The following is a 27,951-nucleotide window of genomic DNA, read 5'->3' as shown; positions in this document are numbered from 1 at the left end:
TATGATTATTGTTTTTCTGTTATTTTTCCCCTCTTTTTCTCCCAACTTGTACTTGGCCAATTACCCCACTCTTCCAAGCCGTCCCGGTCGCTGCTCCACCCCCTCTGTCTATCCGGGGAGGGCTGCAGACTACCACATGCCTCCTCCCATACATGTGGAGTCACCAGCCGCTTCTTTTCACCTGACAGTGAGGAGTTTTGCCAGGGGAACATAGCACGTGGGAGGATCATGCTATTCCTCCCAGTTCTCTCCCCCCGCCCCCGAACTGGCGCCCCAACTGACCAGAGGAGGCGCTAGTGCAGCGACCAGGACACGTACCCACATCCGGCTTCCTACCCACTGACACGGCCAATTGACCTTTCGCAAAGTCCCGCCCCCCCCCTTAGTTACTGTTGCTATGCCCGTCAAGCATTTCAGAACTATCCAGGAAGTAGCCGGAAAAACACCAAAACATGAAGGAAGAAATCAGCACACTGTGTGGGTAAAGTAACAGTAGTAATACGTTAGCTGTATTAGCTATCAATACTAGCTAGTAGCAAGCTTAGCTTGGAGCAGACAGGTATTTCTGTTGATTCTGGATGGATCAAGCTGGCCATGGGGTCTGCTATACTGCCAAATCTATTGCCGACATGGCGCTTCTTGCGTTCTGGGTTTCGGGAAGGGAAAGAAAATGACACCCCCTCCAAACTTTTCAAATATCTAGTATCCGATTTGCAGATCCCATAGGCACACCGTTTCAGCATTTTGCTGTGTGTTCGAAAGCTTGACGGACCGTTGCTAAGGTAGGATTGGACAAGCACCGTTCTGGGGCGGTACTTTGCGAAAGGTCAATTGTGTCTGTAGGGATGCCCGACCATGCCAGAGGTAATGTGGGGATTCGTACCGCCGATCCCCGTGTTGGTAGGCAACGGATTAGACCGCTACGTGACCCGGATGCACATGATTATTGTAATGATATTTTCCATATTGCCAAGCACTCTCTAGCATTACCTATTGCATCTTGCATCACAGCTGCTGTGTGTTGCTCTCAGTGGGGTTAGTGTAGGATGTCAGGGTAATACAGATGATTTTGGCAGCACTGGTTGCTGGGTTGCAGCGTCAATCATCATTTTGCAAATGGCCAGTTGATTTCCATTTCGCAGGACATGGCAAATCAATATCCAGTAGTAATTCAACCCGGATCTGCACCTTAGACTTTGTAAAACCTGTTGGCATTGAACATTTGTTTGGTCACCATCCAGAAAGCTGACAAAAAAAAAGAGGAAGAGACCATTAAAATTCAGGAGGTGGCGCTGCGGCTTGCTCATTAGCTCGGGGTTGCTTTTGCGATCTGTGTTTAAAATCTACCAGCGGAACACCTCACTGCTGGGCTTTGGAAGCCCGGCTCAGCTTTGCCTTTTTTCGGGATTCAAACTAGTGATATCGGACCGGTCGGCCCGGTGTAATCCCAACGCTCATCTCTTCAATCCGTCAACTCCTGACCGTGTTTTCTCAAGATAATTGAAATTGAACCCGGCTAATTAAAGCGCCGGGGAGGCAGACACTTGTTGTCAATGGAGGAGGAGAGGGGTTACCAGACTGAGTCTCCCAATCAGTCAATAGCGGGGCTCGTAATGAACCGTTAAGCTAATTACTCCTTAATTAATCCCCTGCAAACCTGATAGCGAGACCCTGGCCCTCCCTCCATCCCCTCTACAAGTACCGGTGAGCTGGAAGCAAGACTTGCTTCAGGTTTTTTTTCTTCTTTTAATCTTCATGTTGCCCACTTCAAACTTATTTCTCTTCTTCATTGGGCGGCACGGTGGTGCAGTGATCAGCGCTGTCGCCTCACAGCAAGAAGGTCTTGGGTTCGAACCCCGGGGTTGTCCAACCTTGGGGGTCATCCCAGGTCGTCCTCTGTGTGGAGTTTGCATGTTCTCCCCGTGTCTGTGGTGGGTTTTCTCCGGGTGCTCCGGTTTCCCCCACCATCAAAAAGACATACATGTTGGGGTCAATACCCCTGTCTGTGCCCCTGAACGAGCCATGGCAAGATGAACTGGAGTCGGTCCCCGGCTGCTCACTGCCCCTAGCTACACAGCTAGGATGGGTTAAATGCAGAGGAAGAATTGCCCCACAGGGATTAATAAAGTAATTAAGTTAAGTTAAATTAATAGATGAGAAGGGTTTTTCGTTCTCCAGGTTGTAATTTCTGCATCTTTAAGATTGGAACAAGGTTCACGTAAGCTCTTGCCTCGTTCTTTAAAAATACAGGGTGTAGGGCGTCCGGGTACCGTGGCGGTCTATTCTGTTGCCTACCAACACGGGGATCACTGGTTCGAGTCCCCGTGCTACCTCCGGCTTGGTCGGGCATCCCTACAGACACTATTGGCCGTGTCTGCGGGTGAGAAGCTGGATGTGGGTATGTGTCCTGGTCACTGCACTAGCGCCTCCTCTGGTTAGTCGGGGCACCTGTTCAGGGGGGGAGGGGTAACTCGGGGGGGGGAATAGCGTGATCCTTCCACGTGCTACGTCCCTCGGGTGAAACTCCTCGCTGTCAGGTGAAAAGAAGCGGCTGGCGACTCCACATGTATCGGAAGGAGCCATGTGGTAGTCTGCAGCCCTCCCCGGATCGGCGGAGGGGGGCGGAGCAGAGACCGAGACGGCTCGGGAGAGCGGGGTGATTGGCCAGGTACAATAGGGGAGAAAAGGGGAGGGGTTTGAAATACAGGGTGTATTTTGCCCCCTGTTTTCTGTTATGGTTGTTGTTGCTCCATGTAGCACTTGGTAATGAGTGTATAAGTGGATTTAATGTTGTCTAAGTCAGTGGTTCTCAACCGGGGGTCCGCGGACCCCTAGTGGTCCGTGGTGTAATTGCAAGGGGTCCGTGAAAATAAAATATCTTTAAAAAAAAGATCCTATGACATTTATAGAAATAGGATTATTTTACTCAAATGTGACTGAGACCTTTATCTACCTAAACGATAAAGGGTAACGGGACTTTTTTCTCTAATTACATCTGTTTCACAAGTGTAATTTATTGTATTTTAATAAGAGATCTCGCTCCCGTTTGCACTGTTAAAAGTTACTGCATAAAAATGCTGTTGTTACATATATCTGAAAGTTACTGAATACATATTCTGTTTAGTTACATATATCTGAAAGTTACTGAATACATATTCTGTTTAATTACATATATCTGAAAGTTACTGAATACATATTCTGTTTAGTTACATATATCTGAAAGTTACTGAATACATATTCTGTTTTGTTACATATATCTGAAAGTTACTGAATACATATTCTGTGTTGTTACATATATCTGAAAGTTACTGCATAAGAATTCTGTTTTGTTACATATATCTGAAAGTTACTGCATAAGAATTCTGTTTTGTTAACTATATCTAAGTTACAACTGAAAGCTCTTATTTTTGTCCCAAAGAGTGAATAAATGCTATAATGCAATTTAAAATGCAGTTTCTACTGTTTCTATCAAATTGCAACCCCCCCTCCCCCGAGATCAGGTGGAGGGGTCCTCAGGGTAGATCAAAAATACGCAGGGGGGGGGTCCAGGACCCCAAAAAGGTTGAGAACCACTGGTCTAAGTGACAGTACAGGAAACAGTAGCTCCGCCCTCTGCTCGGTCCACCTACATGGGGCTGATTGAGTATTTATTTATTCATTTATCCATTTAGTCATTTATTTTTTATTCATTCATTCCAATACCGCCGCAATTTGGCATGTCCAAATCCCGGTTCTCAGAAGGTCCCCTTATGCACGACCCGGGCAGCGGTTGGACTTCAACGCGCGTCCTCGTGGATGCACGTGAAGCCAGCCGACTGCTTTTTTTTCCAACCGCCATGTAAAGGTTTTCACCAGGGGGGGGGAAACGTAACGGTTGGCCAACGCTCACGCTGTTTCCTCCTAGCTCCCCCACCCCGCCCCACCCCCAGCATCCCACCGCCTGCAGGAGTCACTAATTGCAACGGCGGGCTACATTGCCAACGACACCGGGGTTCCACGCCATTAACCTCAGCGTTCGGACACTAGCGTTCACGTCCGCCGTGTCGCGCGAGCATCCCGGATGGTTAGTTTCACTTCCCTCCTTCATACATCACCGTGGTCACCCTCCCCCCCCCCGTCCGCCCCCCCCCCCGGCTTCTGCCAGGTCGGAATGCAACATCGGGCTACTGGAAGCCACCGCGAGAGGAGGCTGTGTGAAATCGCCAGGGACACGGGCTGCCTTCGTCTGCAGCCGCGTAGCAACCAGGAGATGAGAGCGCGCGATCCGAGCAGGCGTTCAACAGCCCCGCCATGTTGAATTAGCGGGAGAGCGGCGCAGCCCCGCAGAGGAAGATTACCCCCGGGCGCAAATGCGAGACTTGTCCGACTAACCCCACCGCCGTTGCTCTTTGCTGTCCCTCCTCGCCTTCCGCAGTAGTTCCCCCGAAATCCCTCGGATTTTTCCGCATTTTTCTTGGTGTCCCTTTTTCAGCTCTCTCTCTCGGTCTTGCTTTTGTGCAGACCACTTCACCGCTTGTCCCTTTTCGTTTCACTGAACACCTCCCTGGTCCCTTAATCCCCGGGACCAACGGGGAGACAGAAAGTTTCTCTCAGGCCAGAAGTCTGCCGTGTTTCCCCTGCTCTCCCTCACACTATTCCTCCACTTTTTTAGGGGGGGGGGGATTTTTTTTTTTTTACCCCTTTTTCCCCCCAGTTGTACTTGGCCAATTACCCCATTCTTCTGAGCTGTCCCAGTCGCTGCTCCACCCCCCTCTGCCGATCCGGGGAGGGCTGCAGACTACCACATGCCTCCAGTACACATGGAGTCGCCAGCTGCTTCTTTTCACCTGACAGTGAGGAGTTTCCCCAGGGGGACGTAGCATGTGGGAAGATCACGCTATTCCCGCTCTCCCCTGAATAGGTGCCCCGACCGACCAGAGGAGGCGCTAGTGCGGCGACCAGGACACACACCCACATCCGGCTTCCCACCCGCAGACATGGCCAATTGTGTCCGTAGGTGACACCCGACCAAGCCGGAGGTAACACGGGGGCTCGAACCACCGATCCCCGTGTTGGTAGGCAACGGAATAGACCGCCATGCTACCCGGATGCCCCCAGTCCTCCGCCTTTTCCCTCCGCCCTTCCACCCTTTCCTCCTTACGGCCAGTGAGGAGTGCTTGTGGAGAGATGGATAGTCAGGCTTTAGCGGTAGGAGCTCATGGAGTTCCTCCACTCAGTGCCCCATTGATCCTGAGATCACTGTAATGGATGGGCTGGGACATGCACACTAGGCAGCATAGGTACACACACACACACACACACACACACACACACACACACACACACACACACACACACACACACACACATACACACACACACACACACACACACACACACACACACACATTCATCCGTGCAGTCCATCAATCTAGGGATGAGATATGGGAGTGTGTGTTTGGGTAGCAGAGGCGCCAGCCCACAGAGACAGATTAACCGCCGTAGCGGTCTGAAGACGAGTGGAAGTGCGACTCCCGTTAAGTCCTGCTTTGAGCGGCGGCCCGCGAGTAAGTGTGTGCGTTGGTGCGTGTGCACGTTAGAGAGAGCGTCAGTGTGTTCCCTGCAGGGAGCAAGCGAGTGCGTTGCCCGTAGATGTGTGTGTGTGTGTGTGTGTGTGTGTGTGTGTGTGTGTGTGTTGTACCTCAGGCTGGTTAATATTACATGACTCGGGGAATCGTGAATTAGCGCGAGCACACTCAGATGCAAATAAATCTCTCCTCAGACCTGCAGGCCATTTGTCATCTCCCAGTCCACCGCCCCCTTCGCAGTAGAGGTCTGCAAGCCCGACGGGTCCTGACATGTGGAGTTGATTTGGGATGAGCTCGGGCCTTTTTTCTTTTCTTTTTTTTCATATCCGGCCTGGGCCGGACTCGGGCCTATTTAACTTCCCATATACGTGAAGATCACACTAAGACCACTGTATGAAATATTGTTATATTACTACTACTACTACTACTACTACTACTACTACTACTACTACTACTAGTTTTGGCTGCTCCCGTTAGGGGGCACCACAGCGGATCATCCGTTTCCATCTCTTCCTGTCCTCTGCATCTTCCTCTGTCACACCAGCCACCTGCATGTCCTCCCTCACCACATCCATAAACCTCCTCTTTGGCCTTCCTCTTCTCCTCTTCCCTGGCACCTCCACATTCAGCATCCTTCTCCCAGTATACCCAGCATCTCTCCTCCACACATGTCCAAACCATCTCCATCTTGTCTCTCTTGCTTTGTCTCCAAACCGTCCAACCTGAGCTGTCCCTCTAATATACTCGCTCCTAGTCCTGTACCTTCTTCATCACTCCCAGTGAAAATCTTAGCTTCTTCACCTCTGCCACCACCTCCAGCTCCGCCTCCTGTCTTTTCATCAGTGCCACTGCCTCCAGACCATATAACATAGCTGGTCTCACCACCATCTTGTAAACCTTGGCTTTAACTTTAAATATTGTTATATTGATGATGTTATGGGAGGCACGGTGGCACAGTGGTTAGTGCGGTCACCTCAAATCAAGAAGGTCCTGGGTTCGAGCCCCAGGGTAGTCCAACCTTGGGGGTCGTCCCGGGTCGTCCTCTGTGTGGAGTTTGCATGTTCTCCCCGTGTCTGTGTGGGTTTCCTCCGGATGCTCCAGTTTCCTCCCACAGTCCAAAGACCTGTAGGTCAGGTGACTGGGCTGTACTAAATTGTCCCTAGGTATGAATGTGTGTGTGTGTGTGTGTGTGTGTGTGTGTGTGTGTGTGTGTGTGTGTGTGTGTGTGTGTGTGTGTGTGTGTGTGTGTTTGCACGTATCAGAGAGAGCACATGTCAAACAGAGCTTAAACCGATATTGCAGGCTTTCTTGGGCCGGGCCGGGCTAGGACTTGAAGCTTTTTGCCCTTGCAGGGCTCTACAGGGTCCAGTGATCAGCCGTCTTGCTTGGCACGCCTGACGTTGGATTCCGGCACATATTGTCAACAATAGCCGGTGCTCACAGAGACACACAAACACACACCTGTGGGGAACGCTGACCGGTTTGCACCAGCGGACCCGAACGGCACACGAGCCGACTTGTCAGCGGCGGCGGCTTCAGACGCGTTCTGACAGACGGGACTCGGCTCCTGGAGCTGGTGTTGTACGGGTGTGGTTTTTCATGTTGAGTCACCGGCCACCGAGGTCACACACACATACACACACACGGGTCTCGTGAGCCGTGGCTCTCCCCGCCGGCGCTGTCACGGCCGGTCAGAAAACCGCTGATGGGAGGATAGGAGGGATGGAGGAGCGAAGAAGGGAAACCTTTATAAGAAGAGTAATGTGTCGGGTCAGATTTCAGCGCCGGGAAAAGGAGACGGCGTTCGCTTCGGGGTGGGTATGAGAACGGGAGGCTCTTAGTGTCAACCCTGCGAGCAACCAAAACAAGCTTGGGGGGGGGGGGGGGACTCGCTCCTTGACATAACTGTCAATCTAGGACGTGCGTGAACCGTTGTTATGATGTGGGTATGAATGGCGTGAGGGGCGGGGTGTAGGCAGACGGCCAGAGAGACGACGGAGGAAACCAGAGGGGCTCGTACGTTTTATATTTGACCCTCGCCGTGTAACACTCCGTCTCTCAGTATTTGTGCGTTTGACACTAAAAATGAATCCCCCCCCCCCTCCTCCCCTCCCCTCCCCCTCCCCCCACGCCCCCGCCCCCTTCTGTCTCTCCAGCCCTACCTGAAGAGCTGGTCTCAGGACCTGGGCGTCCCCATCCTGTCCGTGGATTACTCCCTGGCCCCCGAGGCCCCCTTTCCCAGAGCCTTGGAGGAGTGTTTCTACGCGTACTGCTGGGCCCTCAAGAACCACCACCTCCTGGGTACCCGAACACACACACACACGCCACTGTTCACACGCCGCTCCCCTGCGCCTCCCCCTGCGCCTCCCCTGCGTACCTTTCCTTTTTTTTTTAATCTCACTCGGCTTCTCGGGGTCATGGGAAAGGAATGTGAAGTAGAGGTGGTGTTTGTTTTATAATTGTGTAAGGTTACGAGGAGCTCGGCTGGACCCGGGTGAGGAGCGACAACTAAGGGGGGGGCGGGACTCCGTCATGTGACCCCAACTCCCCTTTATAAATTTGCCGATCTACTGGTCGGCTTGGAGTCTTACGTGATGGACTGACTGCAGCATAATGTCACTCACTTTTTTTTCTCCTCCCCCCAGTCGTATCCGGCCAATCACCCCACTCTCTTCCGAGCCGTCCCGGTCGCTGCTCCACCCACTCTGCCGATCCGGGGAGGGCTGCAGACTACCACATGCCTCCTCCCGTACATGTGGAGTCGCCAGCCGCTCCTTTTCACCTGACGGTGAGGAGTGGGAGGATCACGCTATTCCCCCCCCAGTTCCCCCCACCCCGAACAGGCGCCCCCAACTGACCAGAGGAGGCGCCAGTGCAGCGACCAGGACACACACCCACGTCCTGTTTCCCACCCGCAGACACGGCCAATTGTCTCTATAGGGACGCCCGACCAAGCCGGAGGTAACGCGGGGATTCGAAGCGGCGATCCCCGTGTTGGTAGGCGACAGAATTGACCGCCATGCTACCCGGACGCCCCACGTCACTCACTTTTGTTCTCTGCTCTGTGAAGGTTTTCAAGACTGGGATATTATTTGTTCCCCTGTTTATCCATCCAGCCATTATCCAAGCCGCTTATCCCAATCGGGGTCGCAGGGATGCTGGAGCTTATCCAGCAGTCATCCCTGGACAGGCCACCCGCCCATCACAGGGCCCACACATTCACACATAGGGACAATTTAGTACAGCCGATTCCCCTGACCCACATGTGTTTGGGCTGTGGGAGGAGACCGGAGCACCCGGAGGAAACCCACGCAGACACGAGGGGAACGTGCAGACTGCACACAGAGGACGACCCGGGATGACCCCCAAAGGTTGGACGACCCTGGGGGTTCGAACCCAGGACCTTCTTGCTGTGAGGTGACCGTGCTAACCACTGCACCATCGTACCGCCCCCCCTGTTTATTGAATCTAAAAATTTAGACGATAAAGCACATGGTGTCCCATTATGGAAGTGCCGTATGCTGATGTTGTCGAACTAGAAAGCGGTATGTGGCTGTAAGGCAGATGGTGCAGAAACCACCCACTCACAGCGGCCATATTTGAACTGAGAGAGGACCTGCAAAGACTGTCAGTTGGCTGCAGAGTGAGTCACCAAACGGCATTTATTTATTTTTTTTGCCACCTGGTTGATTTCTGCATAGCAACAGGGGGAAAAGTTTCTCATCTCTCCTCTCTAATTATTTTTTTCCCCTTTTCTCCTCTCCCCGTTTTCCTTCCGCAGGTTGGACGGGGGAGACCGTCTGCTTGGTCGGCGACAGTGCGGGCGGCAACCTGTGCATGACGACTTCCATGCGCGCCGCCGCCCATGGTGTGCGTATGCCAGATGGCATCGTGGCGGCCTACCCGGCCACGTTGCTCACCGCCTACGCGTCGCCCTCTCGGCTGCTCACGCTGATGGACCCCCTGCTGCCGCTCAGTGTGCTCTCCAGGTGTCTAAGCGCCTACGCAGGTGCGCTGTGTGTGTGTGTGTGTGTGTGTGTGTGTGTGTGTGTGTGTGTGTGTGTGCGCACTGAGCCAAGGAACTATTTATCTGTTGAAACTCCAGGAAAAAGCTGTACGTGCCCCCCCCCCCACACACACACACACCTTAAGTCCAAATAAGGGTTAGTGAGGAGGCTACAGGAAATCAATTTCATCTGCCCTCGGCTCTCCCCGTCCTTTTCCCCTCACCTTCCACTTACCTCTGTTTGCATTTTTCCGTGTCTGCGTTCGGCCTTTCCGCCTGCAGCTACACCCCTCGTACTGTAGATGATGTGTGGCGATCGGGGATGTGGTGGTAATCATGTCCGCGTGTGTAGCGTACCTTTTTACTTTGTTCATGAGGAGGCTGATAATGAAAATAACATGTTTTGCCCCGCATATCGTAGAATGCTGTTGCACAGAATCACCAACCATGTTTAATGTAGAGGTCTTATAGTACATACATGGTGTGATGTCATTGCTTAGTATGTATTATCATTATTATTATTTTACAACCTTTTACGACATTCCGCCTTAGTGAAACTACACAAATACAACTACTTGTTCCGCTCTCTATCGCCACCTTTCCTCGCCGCTCCTGTTCTCCCTGTTCCTATTTATCCCCCTCATTACTCTCCTTCTACCTGACCTCTCTCTGTCTCTCTCCCTCTCCCCTCCTCCCCCCTGTCCCATCCACCCTCCACGTCCGTCTCCTCCCTCCGCGTCGGTGCCTCCAGGCAATGAGCCCCAGACAGAGAAGCAGGTGGAGAAGGTGAGCACGCTGAGCCTGGTGAAGAGGGACACGGCCCTGCTGCTCCGAGACTTCCGACAGGGGGCCTCCAACTGGATCCACTCTCTTCTGGATCCCAGCAGAGCTTCCACCTCCGCCTCCGCTGGCGCAGGTGCAGAGGCGGAGGCGGGGGCTCCTCCACCAGGAGCTACCGGTACGCCGCTGTGTGTGTGTGTGTGTGTATGTATATTAGCAGGTGGGTGGGGACTTGAGGGGACCTGTGGGCAGTATGAGTGTGTTTGTAGCTGCAGAGCCGTGTTTTCTTGTTCCTGTGGATGAACGAAATGTTCTCTCTGCAATCTGTTCGGGATTTTTTTCCCCGAGTCCGCCTCCAATTAATGCATAGAGTGGATCCTTACCCAAGTGGAGTGTAAATGTGTGCGTCTGTATATGTCTATTCCTGTGAGAGCTGCTGTGTTCTCACTGTTTTTTTGGGGGGGGGGTCCAACCCCCCCCCTTTTTTTCCCCCCAAATTGTACTTGGCAAATTACCCCACTCTCCCAAGCCGTCCCGGTCGCTGCTCCACCCTTGAGGGCTGCAGACTACCGCATGCCTCCTCTGATACATGTGGAGTCGCCAGCCTATTTTTTTCACCTGACAGTGAGGAGTTTCACCAGGGGGAGGATCACGCTATTCTCCCCAGTTCCCCCCCGAACAGAAGCTCCGACCGACCAGAGGAGGCGCTAGTGCGGCGACCAGGACAAACACCCACATCCGGCTTCCCACCCGCAGACACGGCCAATCGTGTCTGTAGGGACGCCCAGCCAAGCCGGAGGTAACGCGGGGGATTCGAACCGGCGACCCCCATGTTGGTAGGCAACAGAATAGACCGCCACGCCACCCGGACGCCCCTTTGTTCTCACGGTTTTAACGTAATCGTTACCCCGACGGTTTCATCCGTCGTGTTTGGATTAGCCGAGAATGCTAATTGTCCCCAAAATTCATTAACACCCCATACAGAGGAGTTCATTGAAACGGATCCCTGTTATTCAACATTCAGCAAACCAATTATCTCTGCATCCACCCTGTTGTGCAACACCCCCGCAGCACCGTCCATATCAATTCACCTCCTCAGAGCAGCGGTGCTTTGACAGTAATTGTTAATTGTAGCCAGTGTAAATCTGCTGGCTAATAATAATCTTCCTGGTGTCGCTTTTGCGTGGTGACAGCGCCCCCCCCCCCCGCCCCACACCCACACACACACACACACACACACACACACACCCACGCACACACACACACACACACACACAGCTGCAGGCCCAAACTAATGAGAGTGTCACCGGTGGGTGTACATTATTAAAAGGCCTTCGTGGCGCCAAGACTGTTCATTATTAAAGGCGCAGCAGAGTGGTGGCTCTTTGGGGGGAGACCAGCCATGACAAGTCTTACAGCTGTGTTTTGATGCCGGGGGGGTGCAGGACAGTTGATACGGTGCTGTTTGAAATGTCCCCGCCTGCCCCTTTCCCTTCTTCCCCTCCTTGAATACTCCTTTCTGCATTTCAGACTTTAATTGGTGGCTTTTGGGCAGAGAATGTGCAACGAGTAGAATTTAAGGGGAAAAAAATGGCACCCCCCCCCCCCTTTTTTTTGTTTGTACCGGGCCAATTACCCCGCTCTTCTGAGCCGCCCCGGTCGCTGCTGCACCCCCTCTGCCGATCCGGGGAGGGCTGCAGACTACGGCACGCCTCCTCCGATACTTGTGGCGTCGCCAGCCGCTTCTTCTCACCTGACAGTGAGGAGTTTCACCAGGGGAGACGTAGCGCGTAGGAGGATCACGCTATCCCCCTCCTCCCCCCCCCCAAACAGGCACCCCTGACCAACCAGAGGAGGCGCTACTGCGGCGACCAGGACGCATACCCACATCCGGCTTCCCAAACCACCGACGCAGCCAATCGTGTCTGTAGGGATGCACGGGGGTTCGAACTGCCGATCCCCATGTTGGTAGCTAACGGAATACACCGCCATGCCACCTGGACGCCCCCCGTATTAGAGGATTTTATTATTATTTATCTCCTTTTATCATGGGTGGGCTCAAGGCAATTTGAGAAGTAACTTCATCCCCTACTCAGTGTGTACGACCACTTTTTTTCCTATATATATATAAATGGACCGTCCACTGTTTGTCTCCATCAAATACTCCCTGATCCGTCTCCCTCTCTTTGTCTTGCTGTCTCTCTATCTCTTTTTTTTCCCCCCTTCCTTTTAATTTTCTCTCCCCCACCCAGACGCAATGAGGAAGAGCATATCGGAGGCGTCCATCTCCTCCCCACATTCGGACCCCCCCGTGCCCCTGGAGCCCGCGGAGTTCTCAGCCGGGAAGGGGTCTGTGAAGAGCCAAACCTGCCAGAACCTGAGCGCCCTCCATAACCCCGCCCCCTCCCCCAGCTCGCCGCTGCTCTCGGAACGTGCGGTATGCCACATTTTTGGTACCATTTGCCATCTAGTTCATTGAGCTCGCACACCCTCGTTGGGAACAGGTTAGAGTTCTGCGCGGGGTGCCGGGTCGTGCGTGAGGCGACACCGACGGAGCCACCGGATTGGAATCGTCAGTGGATTGGTGGATCTTTGTAGGTGGTTGTGCCTGTGATAACTGGGCGGTCTTGGGACGGTCTCAAACCACAAGGTCAAGTCTACCGCCTGATATATAGGGTGATTGCAATGTCAACCGCGGAGCAAATGCTTCTACTAGCGTACGCCGAGCAAGACTCCCAACGGTCTCATCCTGTATTTGACTTGCGTTAAAGAGCGTTGGAGTACAGGGCCGGCTCTGTCTAAGAGCTTACGATGTTAGAGTGTCATGGCCGATCATTAGTGTAGTTTGGCGATGTGTTGGTTTGGTAGGATAGATTCACTGCGGTGTGGTGTGTGTGCATGTGTCTCACATTGCTGAATCACTAAACACGGTGGGGTTTGTGTCACCTGTGCCTTATGAACAGATTTAAGGGGAAGGGAGCTGGCTGAAAATCTTACCGTTCGGTACCGCAGGTACTGGAAATGTGTCGGGGATTATCGCTTTTGTGCGTTTTCACACAGGCAGGCTGGATTAGTGGCCGCTTCAGGGAGGAAGAGCTCGGAGGGCTGACGTCAGACTTATAATGCCTCTGTTCTTCTCTCTCCCTGAAATGGGGAGCGTTCAGCCAAGGCATTCAGGCGTTCCGCCAAGGCTGTTAGGACGAGATTCTCACAAGGGGATATTGTGCGCAAAACCAAAGTTTGCCTTTTCTCCCGTATTTACATATTGCGTACTTTATTTGCCATTTCCCTTACCGCTAAGGTCTCCCTTGCCTACTCGGCCTTTACTTTAACCGCATCTGGATCACCTCTCATCTCTCCCCTCACATAGCCGGAAGATGTCAGATTCGTCCTCTACAAGGAAGAGGATCCCTCCGTGTCCAGTGCCCTGTCCTCAGTGGCGATACCTCCGCCGCCTGGTGGTGAGGAAGGGTCAGAGCGAGAGTTCCCCCTGGGTTTTGAGCCCATACGCACAGAGAAGCTGGCTGAGATGAAAGTGGAGACCTCAGCAGTGGTCAGGGACCCCTACTGCTCTCCTCTCTTGGCCCCTGACAGCATGCTGAAAGGACTGCCACCTATACACATTGTGGTAAGAGGGAACACGCACACATGTGGGGAGGGGGTTAATGGGAAGACACCCAACCTGTATGCACAGATATATACACAGGCCCCAAAGTACTTGTGGATTCCAGCTAAGTAGCGCTAAAGCAAATCTAATAATTGGGAATATCAGATGCAAACTGGGGGGGTGGCCATCCCTATTAATAACCTCTTTTTGCATGATAGCATTACAGAGTCAGTCAGTATGGTGGGGTTAACCACCTAAGGACATTAAGATGTTGTCTGAACTGTTTTAAGTGTATGTTGGTAAATTCACTCTGAGGGTGGGCGTCCGGGTAGCCTAGCCATCTATTCTGTTGCCCACCAACACATCGGCGGTTCAAATTCCCGTGTTAACCTCCAGCTTGGTCGGGCATCCCTACAGACACAATTGGCTGTACCTGCGGGTGAGAAGCCGGATGTGGGTATGTGTCCTGGTGGCTGCACTGGCGCCTCCCCTGGTTGGTCGGGACACCTGTTTGGGGGGGGGGGGACTGGGGGGAATAGCGTGGTCCTCCCACGTGCTACTTCCCCCTGGCGGAACTCCTCACTGTCAGGTGAAAAGAAGTGGCTGGCGACTCCACATGTATCAGAAGAGGCATGTGGTGGTCTGCAGCCCTCCCCAGATTGGCAGAGGGGGTGGAGCAGTGACCGGGGTGGCTCAGAAGAGTGGGGTAATTGGTCAGATACAATTGGGGAGCCCCCCCAAAAAATAAAAAAAACATTCTGGGGGCATCGGAGTGCACTTTCAGTGCTCTCTCGTCGTTCGGAAAGTCAGAGTGTCCAGAGTTCCCATTTGGGAAATTCAGGGTGCCGTGCTCCAGGTGCGTTCAGAGACACGAGATGCACTAAGCTGAAGAGATGATTTGTCCGAGCATCACAACACCCCAGAAGTGGCTGGAGACAAGGCTATGGCAAAACACCACAGTTTTGGCCTTTTTGGTGATCTACATAGCTAACGATGGCTAGCTGCTAATTAACAACAAATTACTTTGCCTATCTTGAAAAAAAGTATGTTCATGTTTTTACAAAGTATAATTTTCATTAACATTTTCCTCCTCGTCACTATCCGGGAAATCGTCTTGCATGGTAGAAAGTGACAACAAGGTTTGCCATCTTGATACTCTCGAGGACAGAATTCTCTTTCATAAATTGGAAAATATTGATGTGCTCTGATGAGAGTGCTCCGATTCAACAGCAGTGTGTCGCAGTGGTTTTACAAACACGCCCAAAATGACTTTTAAAGCGGCATCAGGCAACTTTTTGGTCGCATAGTGTCATGGCTGTGGGAGAATGACACAGTCACCATTCAGGTCAGTTTCCCGCAAGGTATTGTGTCTGTCACTGGGCACGAAACCCGTGAACATGTCTTCTTCTCTTCTTCGATGGTCTTTTCACTGTTATGGCTTGTAAATAAATGCACATGTCTTGTTGCAGTGGCGCAGTGGTTAGCGCGGTTGCCTCACAGCAAGAAGGACCTGGGTTCGAACCCTGGGGTTGTCCAACCTTGGGGGTCATCCCAGGTCGTCCTCAGTGTGGAGTTTGCATGTTCTAATCGGCCATACTAAATTGTCCCTAGGTATGAATGTGTCGGCCCTGTGATGGTCTGGCGGCCTGTCCAGGGTGTCTCCCCGCTCGCCGCCCAATGACTGCTGGGATAGGCTCCAGCATCCCCGCGACCCGAATTCGGATAAGTGGCTTGGACAATGGATGGATGGTTTTCTTGTTGCTAATCTATAAAGACAAACTCTCAAGTTGTCTTCGCAACATTGGTAACGCTTTATTTTAGGGGGTCGGACCTAGTAATAAGGTGGTAATTATCACGTAATTTCTTAGAAATGAGGTTGAAATTACCTAGTAATTTCCTAGTAGTAAGGTGGTAGTTTTTACAGGTAATTTCACAGCTAACCCTAACCGTAACCCTAACCCAAATTACAAGGTAATTTCAACCTTATTTCTAAGAAATTACGTGATAATTACCACCTTATTACCGACCCCCTAAAATAAAGTGTAACCGCGATATTTTATGTAAAAGACATTGCGAAAATCCAGAAAGTTACTTGGTGCCACTTTATACTCTTGTAATTATAAACATATTCTGTCAACTCATTCTTCCATCCTATATGGAAAACCAACTCTAGTTCCTTGTAAGTGTAAGTAGGCATGAATAGAAAATGAAGCTGGAAGGAGATGAAGACTGAGAATGGCTGCAGTGTGTTGCAGAGAGGCCAACTGAAGGGCAGGTGGGAAACTAAAACAAAAGGTTGATAGTTATGCAGAAGGAGAGGAGCCAAGTGCTTAACTCATGCATGTTCTAGTGTCGGGGTGAGAGAGGGCAGAAATGGATGAGGTCATCCTCACCCATTTCCTTGTGCTCCTTGTGACTTTTGAATGGCGGCAAGTGTGCTGTTAAGAAAATGAGGACATTTTCACAGATTTAAGAGTAGCTCAAATGAGTCAGCGAGAACATAAAGACATTGAAGTGGAGGGGTGAGGGGGGGGGGACCTTGGCCTCCTTCTCTTCATCCCTGAATTAAGACTCTTGACATGTCTAAATGGAGCTTTAATTCCCTTCGTTCCACCTCCACCCCCTTCCTGTCTCTTTTTTTTTATCTTCTTTGCCCGTTCACCGCTGTTCCCTCTGCTCTACAGGCTTGTGCGCTGGACCCCATGCTGGACGACTCGGTGATGTTTGCCAAGCGCCTGAGGAGCGTGGGGCAGCCCATTACTCTCTGCGTGGTGGACGACCTGCCCCACGGCTTCCTCAGCCTATCGCAGCTCTCCAGGGAAACCCGGGAGGCCGCCAACATCTGCGTGGAGAGAATCCGCGTCGTCTTCACCCAGAAGGCCACGCCCCCCGAGCCACGCAAGCACCGCAAACTGGAACGGACCAACCGGGGCGCCTCCGTCTCTTCGGGGGAGGCCAGTTCCCTCTTTGCTGGCTCGATCGGGGAAGAGGCGATCGAAAGGGATGTTAAAGTTGCCGAGGAAGAAGCGCTGGTTGCCTCGGCAGCTCAAAATAACACAGACGTTGGCGGCATTGGGGCTTGAATAGTAGGGGTTGGCTCGATGAGAGAGAGAGAGATGGCGCTGCTCTCCTAAGAAAAGAAGAGGAGAGCGAGAGAGTAAACGAAGGTCGGGTGGAATTAGGCGATGCAAAGCCTAAGAGGGTTGAGTAAGGGCACCAGAAGTGTGAGTTAGGAAGTTTGGAGATTGCCCCGTTTTCCAGAGATTCGAACAAAGGCGGTGAAGGAACACCGAAATACAAACGCTTCTTCGTCTGCATTAGAAATCCCTTGCTGCTTGATATTGCACACAGCCTCAAACCTCTGGCTGGCAGACAAAACAAACACGCCCACAAAAAAAAAAAACCAACCAAAAAAAAAAATCAGACAGTTGTGTTTCGGAATAGTATTGTAATTTACCAGGCACTTTGATCAAAGACCAGTACTCACCCACACGGTCTTAACAGCTTCGCCTTCGGGCGACGGAGGCTCGGACATAAAGCAGCACAGAAGGTTCTCGAGACGAGGCCTGAATGGGTGATTTATCCGGGCCAAGGAGGCCATTTGAGTCCCTAATCAGATAGTGGAAGGCACACTATATGCCTCTCTATAGAGTCATCCCCATCTAAATGGCCACTTGTCCTTTAGGGAGCCACTCTAAATCACACTTAATAACTCCACATTGTGCTCTCGATTACGCCAGTTTGGCAGTCAATGCAACTCACTTTGTGGATAGTGAAACTCCCAAATAGAATTACAAAGCCAAAAGACAACAGAGTTAAAGGCCCCGAGCTGGATGAATCGATCCGCTTGTTTGTAAAGATTCCATCGAAATGGCTGAACATATTATTATTAATCTTGCACCATAGTACTTTTGTGTTATGTTGTCGCAAATTGGTGTTATTTATAGCGAACCTTTCAAATTTCATACGCTCACTTGCAAATCATCACTATAGGGTTTTTGTTGTTGTTGTTTAATCTTCGTTTCTGAATGTGATCCATGTTTAAAAATCGTTTCTGCAGCCGCCGCTGCTCAGACCTCCCCTGCTTTCCCCAGTCAAGCTCATATTTTATCTCTCAGTAATGCATACTGATGCACACTGTGCCCCCGTGTAATATCCTGCCCTATCTAGACGCTGCCGTGGGCTCCTTGCAGCGTCGTCATCACTAATGCACAAGCTTTTCATCGATTGTTACAATCAAGAGGAGGCGACAGTGTTTACTGCAGTCGCCTCACAGCAAGAAGGTCTTGGGTTCGAGCCCCGGGGCGGTCCAACCTTGGTGGGTCGTCCCGGGTCGTCCTCTGTGTGGAGTTTGCATGTTCTCCCCGTGTCTGCGTGAGTTTCCTCCCACAGTCCAAAGACATGTAGATCAGGTGAATCAGCCATACTAAATTGTCCCTAGGTATGAATGGGTGTGTGTGTGTGTGTGTGAGTGTGAGTGAGCCCTGTGATGGCCTGGCGGCCTGTTCAGGGTGTCTCCCCGCCTGCCGCCCAATGACTGCTGGGACAGGCTCCAGCATCCCCGCGACCCTGAGAGCAGGATAAGCGGTTCAGATAATGGATGGATGGAAGGATGGCTGGACAGATGGCTGGATGGACAATCAAGAGGACGTTGTCAGAGATGCACTGCTTTTTAAATTGAGCACGCACTTGTAGTTTTTGTGGAAACTTGAGCGTTGTCATCACAACGTCCTAAACAGAATTGCACGTTTCAAGACTCGTTAGAGGCAGGAAGTGTTTTTTTTTTTTATTTCTTTTATAAGAGATAGGTGCTTGTTGTTGCCCTTCTGCAGAACTGGAATAGGGGAGATTTAGGGAGCCAGGTGCAGGGCTCTCAGCTGTCAATACACATTCCAACTGAAGAGCACTGGTTTCTTGTCTAGTGCAGCACACAAACACACACACACACACACACACACACATTTGTGCATGACACAACCACACCACGTCACTAGAGCCGGGGGGGCTTTCTGTTTAATAGGAACAGAACTGTGTCCACAGTCAGAAGATTTATGGAAAGTCTGGCGTTGCCAGAGCAACGAGGGTGTTTTGTTTTGTTTTGTTTTGTTTTGTTTTTTATTCTGATTTCATTTTAGAGCAGCGTTTAAAGGCCGCTGAACTTAATTGAATTCGTCCGGCCACAAAGTGGCTGACGTTCCAAACCAAGGAGCTGTTTTTTTTTTTGCCCCATGCCATTACGTTTGTGGGTGACTTTGTGCCCGGCGATCCGAGGGCGCTGGCTGGCATCTCGCTTGCTGGGATCGAACCGGTCTGACGGACCAGAAAACGTCCTTTGGATGGACACCGCTTCCGTCGAGTTCCAACTACGCGTAGAGACGCCAAGACCGCTGGCGCCGCCCTGCCCTTGCTCCGCGGCGGGCGCGGGTTGCCAGGTCTGCTGCGGAGAGGGCCGCTGCGCGGTGAATAGGACTTAGCCGAAGCTCTGAGTGCAAAATCCCCCCCGTAGAGGAGCAGGATGTTAAGCAGAAAAGTCATGCTGCAGGATTAGAGCATGCTCCGTTCTGTCGGCTTGGACTACTTACTGCCATATTTTTAGGCGGATTGATGGAGAGAAGCGGGTTCGGGCCGTGAAGCGGAGGAAGGTAATGCCCTTATCCTCTCAGATGTGCTGGGGGAAAGTTTAAACTTGCGTTATTGGCTGCTCTTTATGCTAACGTTGCACTTTTGGTGAAGTGCGTGTGTTGATTAGTGTGTGTGTGTGTGTGTGTGGATGTATGTTGGACTTGTGGTTGGATGTGTGCGAGTCGGTCCCTGTACGTGCAGCGGAGTCTGCATGTGTACATTCATGTGTCCATAACGACTGAAATTGTGCACCTTTTGTGTGTGTGTGTGTGTGTGTGTGTGTGTGTAAATCCGCCGGCACAGGAGGGAAACTGGAGCTCCCACGTGCCGGTGCCGAGCCCGGCCTCCTATAGAACAAGGTGATGGCCTTTCCATACGTGACCATTCATGCTGTCAGTCACCCGGTGCTGAAATGTTACAGGATCTTTGGTAGCCTGCGTCAGCAGGTGGCTGCTACTTCAGCGATGCAAATTCACCTCAACGTTGCATCAGCGCCACCCACACTACCTTGCATCTGCCTCCCGCTGATACCCCGGACGGGTCACTTCCGTCTCCTCGTGTGTATCGCTTATTGAGACTTGCGCGACTCTAGACTTGAAACCGCTTTGCCGCACACATCACACAAAGCAGTGTTGGCGGCACGGTGGCCCAGTGGGTTAGCGCTGTCACCTCACACAGCAAGAAGGTCCTGGGTTCAAATCCCGGGGTTGTCCAACCCTGGGTGGGTGGGGGGGGTCATCCCAGGTCGTCCTCTGTGTGCGTGGGGGGGGGGGGGGTCATCTCAGGTCGTCCTCTGTGTGGAGTTTGCATGTTCTCCCCGTGTCCGCAGTGGATTTTCTCCAGGCGCTCCAGTTTCCCCCACCATCAAAAAAAGACATGCATGTTAGGGTTAATACTCCTCGTCTGTGCCCCTGAGCAAGGCGTGGCAAGACGAACTGGAGTTGGTCCCCCGGGTGCTGCACAGCGGCTGCCCACTGCTGCTGGCCACACGGCTAGGAAGGGTTGAATGCAGAGCATAACTTCCCTACGGGGGCTCAATAAAGTGTCTCAAAATCAAAATACAGGACAATCCAAATGGGGACAATGTGCGGTTGAACCGGCACGACTGCCGTTGACTGACGGGTGAACTGAAAGCACAACGTAAACGCGTGTCAGGTGCATACCGCCGCCATTGCACCCCCATACACCTCTTGATGCCCGTTCACGCAGAAGGCCGGTGCCAGGGGCGGCGCCGGTCCGGAGAAGCCATCTGGTAGTGCGGGGCAGTTCGGTTGCCCTTCGGTTCCAGCGTCTTTCATTTGTGAAGAGTGAGTTACACATCGAGGCCCAACCCCAACCCCTCCCGTCCCCCAGCCCACCGGGCCCACCTCACCCCCCTCCCCCCAACGCCGCTGCCTACGACTTTTAGCCGCAAGGTTTTACTCACCCTCGTTCTCAGTTCGTCCACGTCTGCGGAAATAAGCGTTTGTCGAGGGGTCGCGGAACAATTCTATGATCAAATCTTCTTCTTCTTCTTCTTCGCGAGTTGAGCTTGTTCATGCGGACCAGCTCCGGTGTTTGGAGCGTAACGTTGCTTCCTGGGTAGTTGAATTAGCAGTTTGTGCAGCACACCTCTGCCTTTTCCTCTTCGATAAGCCGTAGAGTCCCATCGCCTCGGGCGCTGTTCAGTGAAGTGCGGCGAGGGGGAAAAAAGATCTCCCCGCAAACACATCAGCTCCCGGTTTCCAGAGATTAGGTCAAGATACGCAACTGTGCAGTCGCACACACCAGCGTCAGCTAATTATCCCTCTGCTTCTTTTTTTTTTTTTTTTGGCCTTCTTCGATATGACTCTACTCTTTGCAGACGAATGTGGTGGTTATACGGGTCCGTTAGTGCGACGTTTTTTGGGGGAATCGCTCCAAGGTCGCGCTTTCGCAACCGAGTCATCCTCTCTCGCTCGCGTCTTCGAGTCGCGCCGGCCTCCAAAAATTGTCTGCCGATGAGGAACATCTCGCTCGAATCGCCGCGTTTGGACATCCTGCATATAAAATAGATAAATAAATCAAGATTTCAATCAGAACCAAAGACCACAGCCAAACAAATGGCCGTCTTCTTATCAGCGGCACTGTCCTGGACACATGGAGGCGCCTGTGTTTGACCAGTGACGGTGACATCACGGTAGTAGCCTGTGTGTGTGTCCCCCCACACGCACATTGTAAAGCACTGTAAAACACAGCTCTGATGCAGACGTTCAAAACAGCTGCACAAGCCATAGACCGGAGGCGTAGCCGTTTAAAAGTTTACTTGATTTTTCTATTTCCTTTTTACTAAACAAACAAAAAAACACCACAAGTGCAAACCTGTGAATTTAAAAAATGAATGTATATTAAAAGAAAAATGACTTAAAAAAATCCTGTAGATAGTTTTACCGTCGATTTGTCACATTCAGATTGACACGATTTTGACCCCTGCATTTTCTTTGCAGGTTTGATTTATGGGTTCGGGTATGCAACGAGTAGCCTGGTTCCTGTCTCCTCTTGATTTTTATCAAAATAAATATATTCTCTGTTTCAACCTTGTGCCTTACGTCTGTCCCTTTCTTTGCACCGGAGGACCCGACGGCTTTGAATTCGGTGCAGCTCTTCGGGGGGTAGGAGGCCTGGGGTGTATCGCTGACACAGGTTTTCATCTTATTTTGAAAGTTGCGTGCCCAAATTCCACGGCTGGTGAGTAAATTCGGCCCCAGAAAGCATCCGGATGTGGGCCACTTCAGGCAGTGATGCACCACTGATGGTCTTCTTCTGGCCCTGACAAAATGGATGTGAGCTTGAAGTGGCCCACATGTAGAATAGCAAATATGGCCCAAATATGCCAAATCAGATGTGGCCTTTTTTGGCAAAGATGCGGTGCTCTGGGCAACATGTAACCTGGATGTGACCCTGACGTGGCCCCGTGTGGTATAAATGGTGAATATGGCCCAAATATCACACAACAAATATGGGCCACCTTTGTCCAATATGTGGCACATGCGGCATCGCTATGGCTTGGTTCTGACCCAGATCTGGAAAACGGGAGCAAACCGTCCAAGTGCCATCATTCCACGTGGTATGTGGGCCGGACGAAGTTTCGGGTGTGGGACGGGTCCAGGCCAGAGCAGTTTTGCTATGTGGGCCGGTATCTGGAATTCAATGGGAACTCCAGAGAAGGTCGATAAGAAAGTAAACCTGTGGCTAAACGTTTGAGCCGTCAATCAAAATCCTGAGATCTACATTGCGGAGATGGGCTGTCTACGCTCTCTCCTTATGTTTGTATTCATCTGCATCATTAGACACTTCTTGTCTAGGAGCCCCCACCCACCCGCGCACATTCATACATATGCACATGCTCAATGTCTTATTATGTTGGATATTAAGCCTTTTCCCATGAGTGCAGGTAGGCACAGATACATAAATCACACTGGATGATCTGGAAAAGGCCTTCGGGTCCAGACTCCAGCTGTCTACTCCCAGATAGCAAATTGCCGTGGCCCAGATCCGTCCCACACCTGACACCTCATCCGGCCCACATACCGCCTGGAATGAGGGCACTTGGGTGGTCCACGTCTGTTTGCCAAATCTGGGCCAGAACCAAGCCATAGCAATGCTGCATGTGCCACATATTTGCCAGAGGTGGCCCATATTTGTTTTGTGATATTTGGGCCATATTCACCATTTACCACACGGGGCCGCTTCAGGGTCACATCCAGGTTACGTGTTGCCCAGAGCACCGCGTCTTTGCCCCACAAAAAAAGGCCCACATTTGATTTGGTGTATTTGGGCCATATTTGCTATCATACACGTGGGCCACTTCAGGCTCACATCCATTTTGTCAGGGCCAGAAGGTGGCCATCAGTGCCGCATCATTGCCTGAAGTGGCCCACCTCCGGATGCTGTCTGGGCTCGACACCTTTGCGAGACCTGGTTCCATGCAGCCTATATACTACAGCCTATATACTACAGCCTATATACTACAGCCTACGTACTACAGCCTATGTACTACAGCCTATATACTACATCCTATGTACTACAGCCTACATACTACAGCCTACATACTACAGCCTATGTACTACAGCCTATGTACTACAGCCTATGTACTACAGCCTATATACTACAGCCTATGTACTACAGCCTATATACTACAGCCTACATACTACAGCCTATATACTACAGCCTATGTACTACAGCCTATATACTACAGCCTACATACTACAGCCTATATACTACAGCCTACGTACTACAGCCTATATACTACAGCCTATATACTACAGCCTATGTACTACAGCCTATATACTACAGCCTACGTACTACAGCCTATATACTACAGCCTATATACTACAGCCTACATACTACAGCCTATATACTACAGCCTACATACTACAGCCTATATACTACAGCCTACATACTACAGCCTATGTACTACAGCCTACGTACTACAGCCTATGTACTACAGCCTATATACTACAGCCTATGTACTACAGCCTATATACTACAGCCTACATACTACAGCCTACGTACTACAGCCTATATACTACAGCCTATATACTACAGCCTATGTACTACAGCCTATATACTACAGCCTATATACTACAGCCTATGTACTACAGCCTACATACTACAGCCTATATACTACAGCCTATGTACTACAGCCTACATACTACAGCCTATGAACTACAGCCTACATACTACAGCCTATATACTACAGCCTACATACTACAGCCTATATACTACAGCCTACATACTACAGCCTATATACTACAGCCTATATACTACAGCCTATATACTACAGCCTATGTACTACAGCCTATATACTACAGCCTATGAACTACAGCCTACATACTACAGCCTATATACTACAGCCTACATACTACAGCCTATATACTACAGCCTACATACTACAGCCTATGTACTACAGCCTATATACTACAGCCTATGTGCGGCATCCTTGGCATATTTTCCATCCGTGCATGTCGCAATCTGGAGCAAGCACGCGCAAAACGTCTCCGACCGTGCAGAGGGAAGGGGGCGGTATTGGGGCGCGTATCCAATCCCGAACGCGCTCCCGTCAATCCGAGCCGAACTATTGGGGGGGAGGGGGAGGGGGGAAGGGGGGTGCACATGCATTGGCTGACGGGGTCGCGCGTCTCCTCCGCTTGCATCTCCCGAGTCGTATCGGTTCCTCCTGCCCGCTCCCGGAGATCGGCAAACAAGGGGGGGGGGAAGAGAGAGAGCGAGACGAGCGACCGCGGAGGGGAGAAAAGATGGAGGTCCGGTTTTACGAGAGACTCGTGTGCCTGGCAGCGTTGTCCGCCGTCCTCTGCGTGGGCTCCGTCCTGGGGAAATACGTCAAAGGCATCGTCAGCACCAAAGAAGTAAGGGAGGTTTTCTTAACATTGGCGACTTAGCGGCGTGATGGTCGCGACCCGACTGCGCATATATCTTTTTGCACGCGAGTTGTCTCTTTTCTGCATGAATGCAACGCGAAGACGCGAATATGCAAAGCCCATTTGAAGTTGTCTCGTGGCATTTCGATCGGTTGATAGACAGCCCGTCCACCTCTGCTCCGCCGCCGCCACCTGCGCGGCGCCACCTGCGCGCGCGCGCGTCGTCCGCAGCGTCTGGAGTATTTTACCTTCACTATTCCGGAATTACTCCTCCACCATCACGGGGACCATCGTTGACCCCCCCCCCCCAAACACCGAGATAATCCGAGCTGCGTTTTGTGACCCCACCACCACCCCCACCCTGAGACTGGTCGCCTCACAGTCCAGCAGAGCCGTTACAGGTGTGCGTCAGACGGTTTCTGTTGCGCGCTGCGAGTGCGTTGCTCCGCGTCCGTCCCCTACAGCAGCCGGTGGCAGCGGTCTGCCCTGCCTGCCTACCGAAGTCGTCTGGGACCCAAAATCTTCATTTCGTGCCCGCGAAACGAGTCTTCATCGCCGTCCTGATGTGCCCCCCCCCCAACCCCCCGTCTTAGTTAGGGCCAGCCTGGCTGGTATAATGCATGCGTTTTGCAGCCATCGTGTGCACTTCCCACCGCGGAGGCGTTGGGACTTAATTAGCTGCGTGCGCTCTGCCCCTGTACCCACGTTAAAGGGCAACTAGTTGTCCATAACCGCGCAACGCCACATGTGGCATCACGGGGGGGGGGCTTTCAAATGGGCTTCTCATCGTGTCGCTCGTGCTTTGTCATTTTCACCTGACTATCACCGCTGTGCATGCCGGGCCTTTGTCTCTAGGCGGTTTCTACAGAGCCCAATCGATCAATCAATCAATCAATCAATCAATCAATCAATCAATCAATCAATCAATCAACCAATCAGTCAGTCAATCGTTATATACATGGGTTATGCACAGTTAAATGCAATGCAATGTGCTTTACATGAAGAGAAGGTGCGCAGATAACAAGACTGTAATATAGAAGAAGACGGGAGTTTTCGGCATCTTACAAGTGTAGAGCACGTGCCCTTCCACAAGATTTCCGTTTCCTGTGACGTGCGGAGGCGTCCGCGTGCCAGTCGGCCCGTATGCGCCTTGAGATTTTCTTCAACAAGTAAGCAGAAAGTTGCATAAACGAATGCCGCGTGTGGTGGCTGAAATCAAACGCGCGCGCGCGCGCGCTAGAGTGCTCTTGAGCAATGCGTTGCGGCCGCCGGTTGTCTTGAGTGACTGTTGCCCAGCAGCCGCCGTTGGAGGGCATCAGCTGCACCGGACGGCTCCCTGGCACGCATTGATGCGTGTGGATATGTTGGTGTAGAGCAGCACGGCGCCGAAAGCGAGCGAGCGGGCACCTAAAATTAAATTAAATTAAAATAAAATAAAATAAAAACCTCCCCCTGGATAAATGCAGGTTATAGAAAGGCGACGGGTGTGTGCAGTGAGATCTCGGAGAGGATGAAATACCTCGCCCATGACGCCGTAGCGCCACATAGGTTGCGATCCGTCGCCATTGGGCATGGCTGCATCCGGTGCTAATTAGGCCAGGGGGAGATGGAATGAACCGCGAGGCGGTGAAGCGGCCCTGTGGAACGCCTCATCCGGTGCACGTGAACGCCAGAACGGAAGCAGTCACGCACCTAGACAGCAGCGCATATACTAGTTGATGAAGTTTGATTCTTAAACACATAAGCCCAATTGACTCTATATATGTATATATATGTATATATATATATATATATATATATATATAGTATGTCACGTATCATTGAGCGTGTTTCGACTAAATCTGAACCTGCAACATCAGAAAAGACATCGAAATTGCCACGTCAGACGCCCAGACCGCATGGGACGATCACAGCGCGTGCAATGGAACGCGAGCCCAGATAGCACCCGGATGTGGGCCACTTCAGGCAATGATGCGGCACTGCTGGTCTTCTTCTGGCCCTGACAAAACGGACGTGAGCCTGAAGTGGCCCACGTGTATAATAGCAAATATGGCCCAAACATGCCAAATCAAATGTGGGCCTTTTTTGGGCAAAGATGCGGTGCTCTGGGCAACATGTGATCTGGATGTGACCCTGAAGTGGCCCCGTGTGGTAAATGGTGCATATGGCCCAAATATCACAAAACAAATATGGGCCACCTTTGGCAAATATGTGGCACATGCAGCATTGCTATGGCTTGGTTCTGGCCCAGATCTGGCAAACAGGAGCGGACCGCCCAAGTGCCATCATTCCACACGGTATGTGGGCCGGATGAAAGACAGATGAAAGACGGGTGTAGGGCGGGTCCCGGCCACCATGATTTTGTTGTCTGGGGGGGGGGCACCCTCCCACCTCCCCCTCCATCAGTAACTACTGTTGGAATGCCCTTGAACAGCCCATTGGGCCCCCGTCGGCTGCAGCGGAGCTGCTCCGTGGCGGGGGGTCGGCTAAGTCTTTGGGTTTGCTGGGCGACCTCCAAGTGTGCATGTACAGATGTACTCGTGCATGACTGTATTTCCCCTGGCAGCTGCTCCCACGCGCCTTTTACTGCGGACCAGAAACACGATAAAGTCACCACGAGGCTTCAGATAATGACCACTGGCAACGAAACGAAAACAAACTACCTACCTAGATAGATAGATAGATCGATAGACCGGTCGGTCGGTCGATAGATAGATAGATAGACAGAGAGAGAGAGAGAGAGAGAGAGAGAGAGAGAGAGAGAGAGAGAGAGAGAGAGAGAGAGAGGGAGGGAGATCGAGATAGATCGATAGATCGGTCGGTCGGTCGAGAGAGAGAGAGAGAGAGAGAGAGAGAGAGAGAGAGAGAGAGAGAGAGAGAGAGAGGAGAGAGAGATAGAGATCGAGATAGATAGATAGATCGGTCAGTCGGTCGATAGAGAGAGAGAGAGAGAGAGACAGAGAGAGAGAG

The 27,951-nt window shown here is 51.7% G+C and overlaps 2 protein-coding genes across 2 annotated transcripts in view; both read left to right on the top strand.

The window, feature by feature from the left end:
* Window positions 1-20,292, top strand: part of lipeb (lipase, hormone-sensitive b) — a 60,511-nt gene extending 40,219 nt beyond the window's left edge. The window contains exons 8-13 of the mRNA XM_056285694.1: window positions 7,724-7,868; window positions 9,349-9,576; window positions 10,325-10,531; window positions 12,606-12,790; window positions 13,724-13,981; window positions 16,645-20,292. Coding sequence (XP_056141669.1) covers window positions 7,724-7,868; window positions 9,349-9,576; window positions 10,325-10,531; window positions 12,606-12,790; window positions 13,724-13,981; window positions 16,645-17,043 — 1,422 coding nt within the window. The 3' untranslated portion in view covers window positions 17,044-20,292. The remainder of the gene's footprint in view (window positions 1-7,723; window positions 7,869-9,348; window positions 9,577-10,324; window positions 10,532-12,605; window positions 12,791-13,723; window positions 13,982-16,644) is intronic.
* A 4,551-nt stretch (window positions 20,293-24,843) lies between these two features.
* tmem145 (transmembrane protein 145) overlaps window positions 24,844-27,951 on the top strand; it is a 61,033-nt gene continuing 57,925 nt past the window's right edge. The window contains exon 1 of the mRNA XM_056286889.1: window positions 24,844-24,969. Within this exon, the coding sequence (XP_056142864.1) occupies window positions 24,859-24,969 (111 nt within the window). The 5' untranslated portion in view covers window positions 24,844-24,858. The remainder of the gene's footprint in view (window positions 24,970-27,951) is intronic.

The sequence above is a fragment of the Lampris incognitus genome, chromosome 9 (assembly GCF_029633865.1).
Source record: "Lampris incognitus isolate fLamInc1 chromosome 9, fLamInc1.hap2, whole genome shotgun sequence".
NCBI lineage: Eukaryota > Metazoa > Chordata > Actinopteri > Lampriformes > Lampridae > Lampris > Lampris incognitus.
This window is presented reverse-complemented; position numbering and strand designations above follow the sequence as displayed.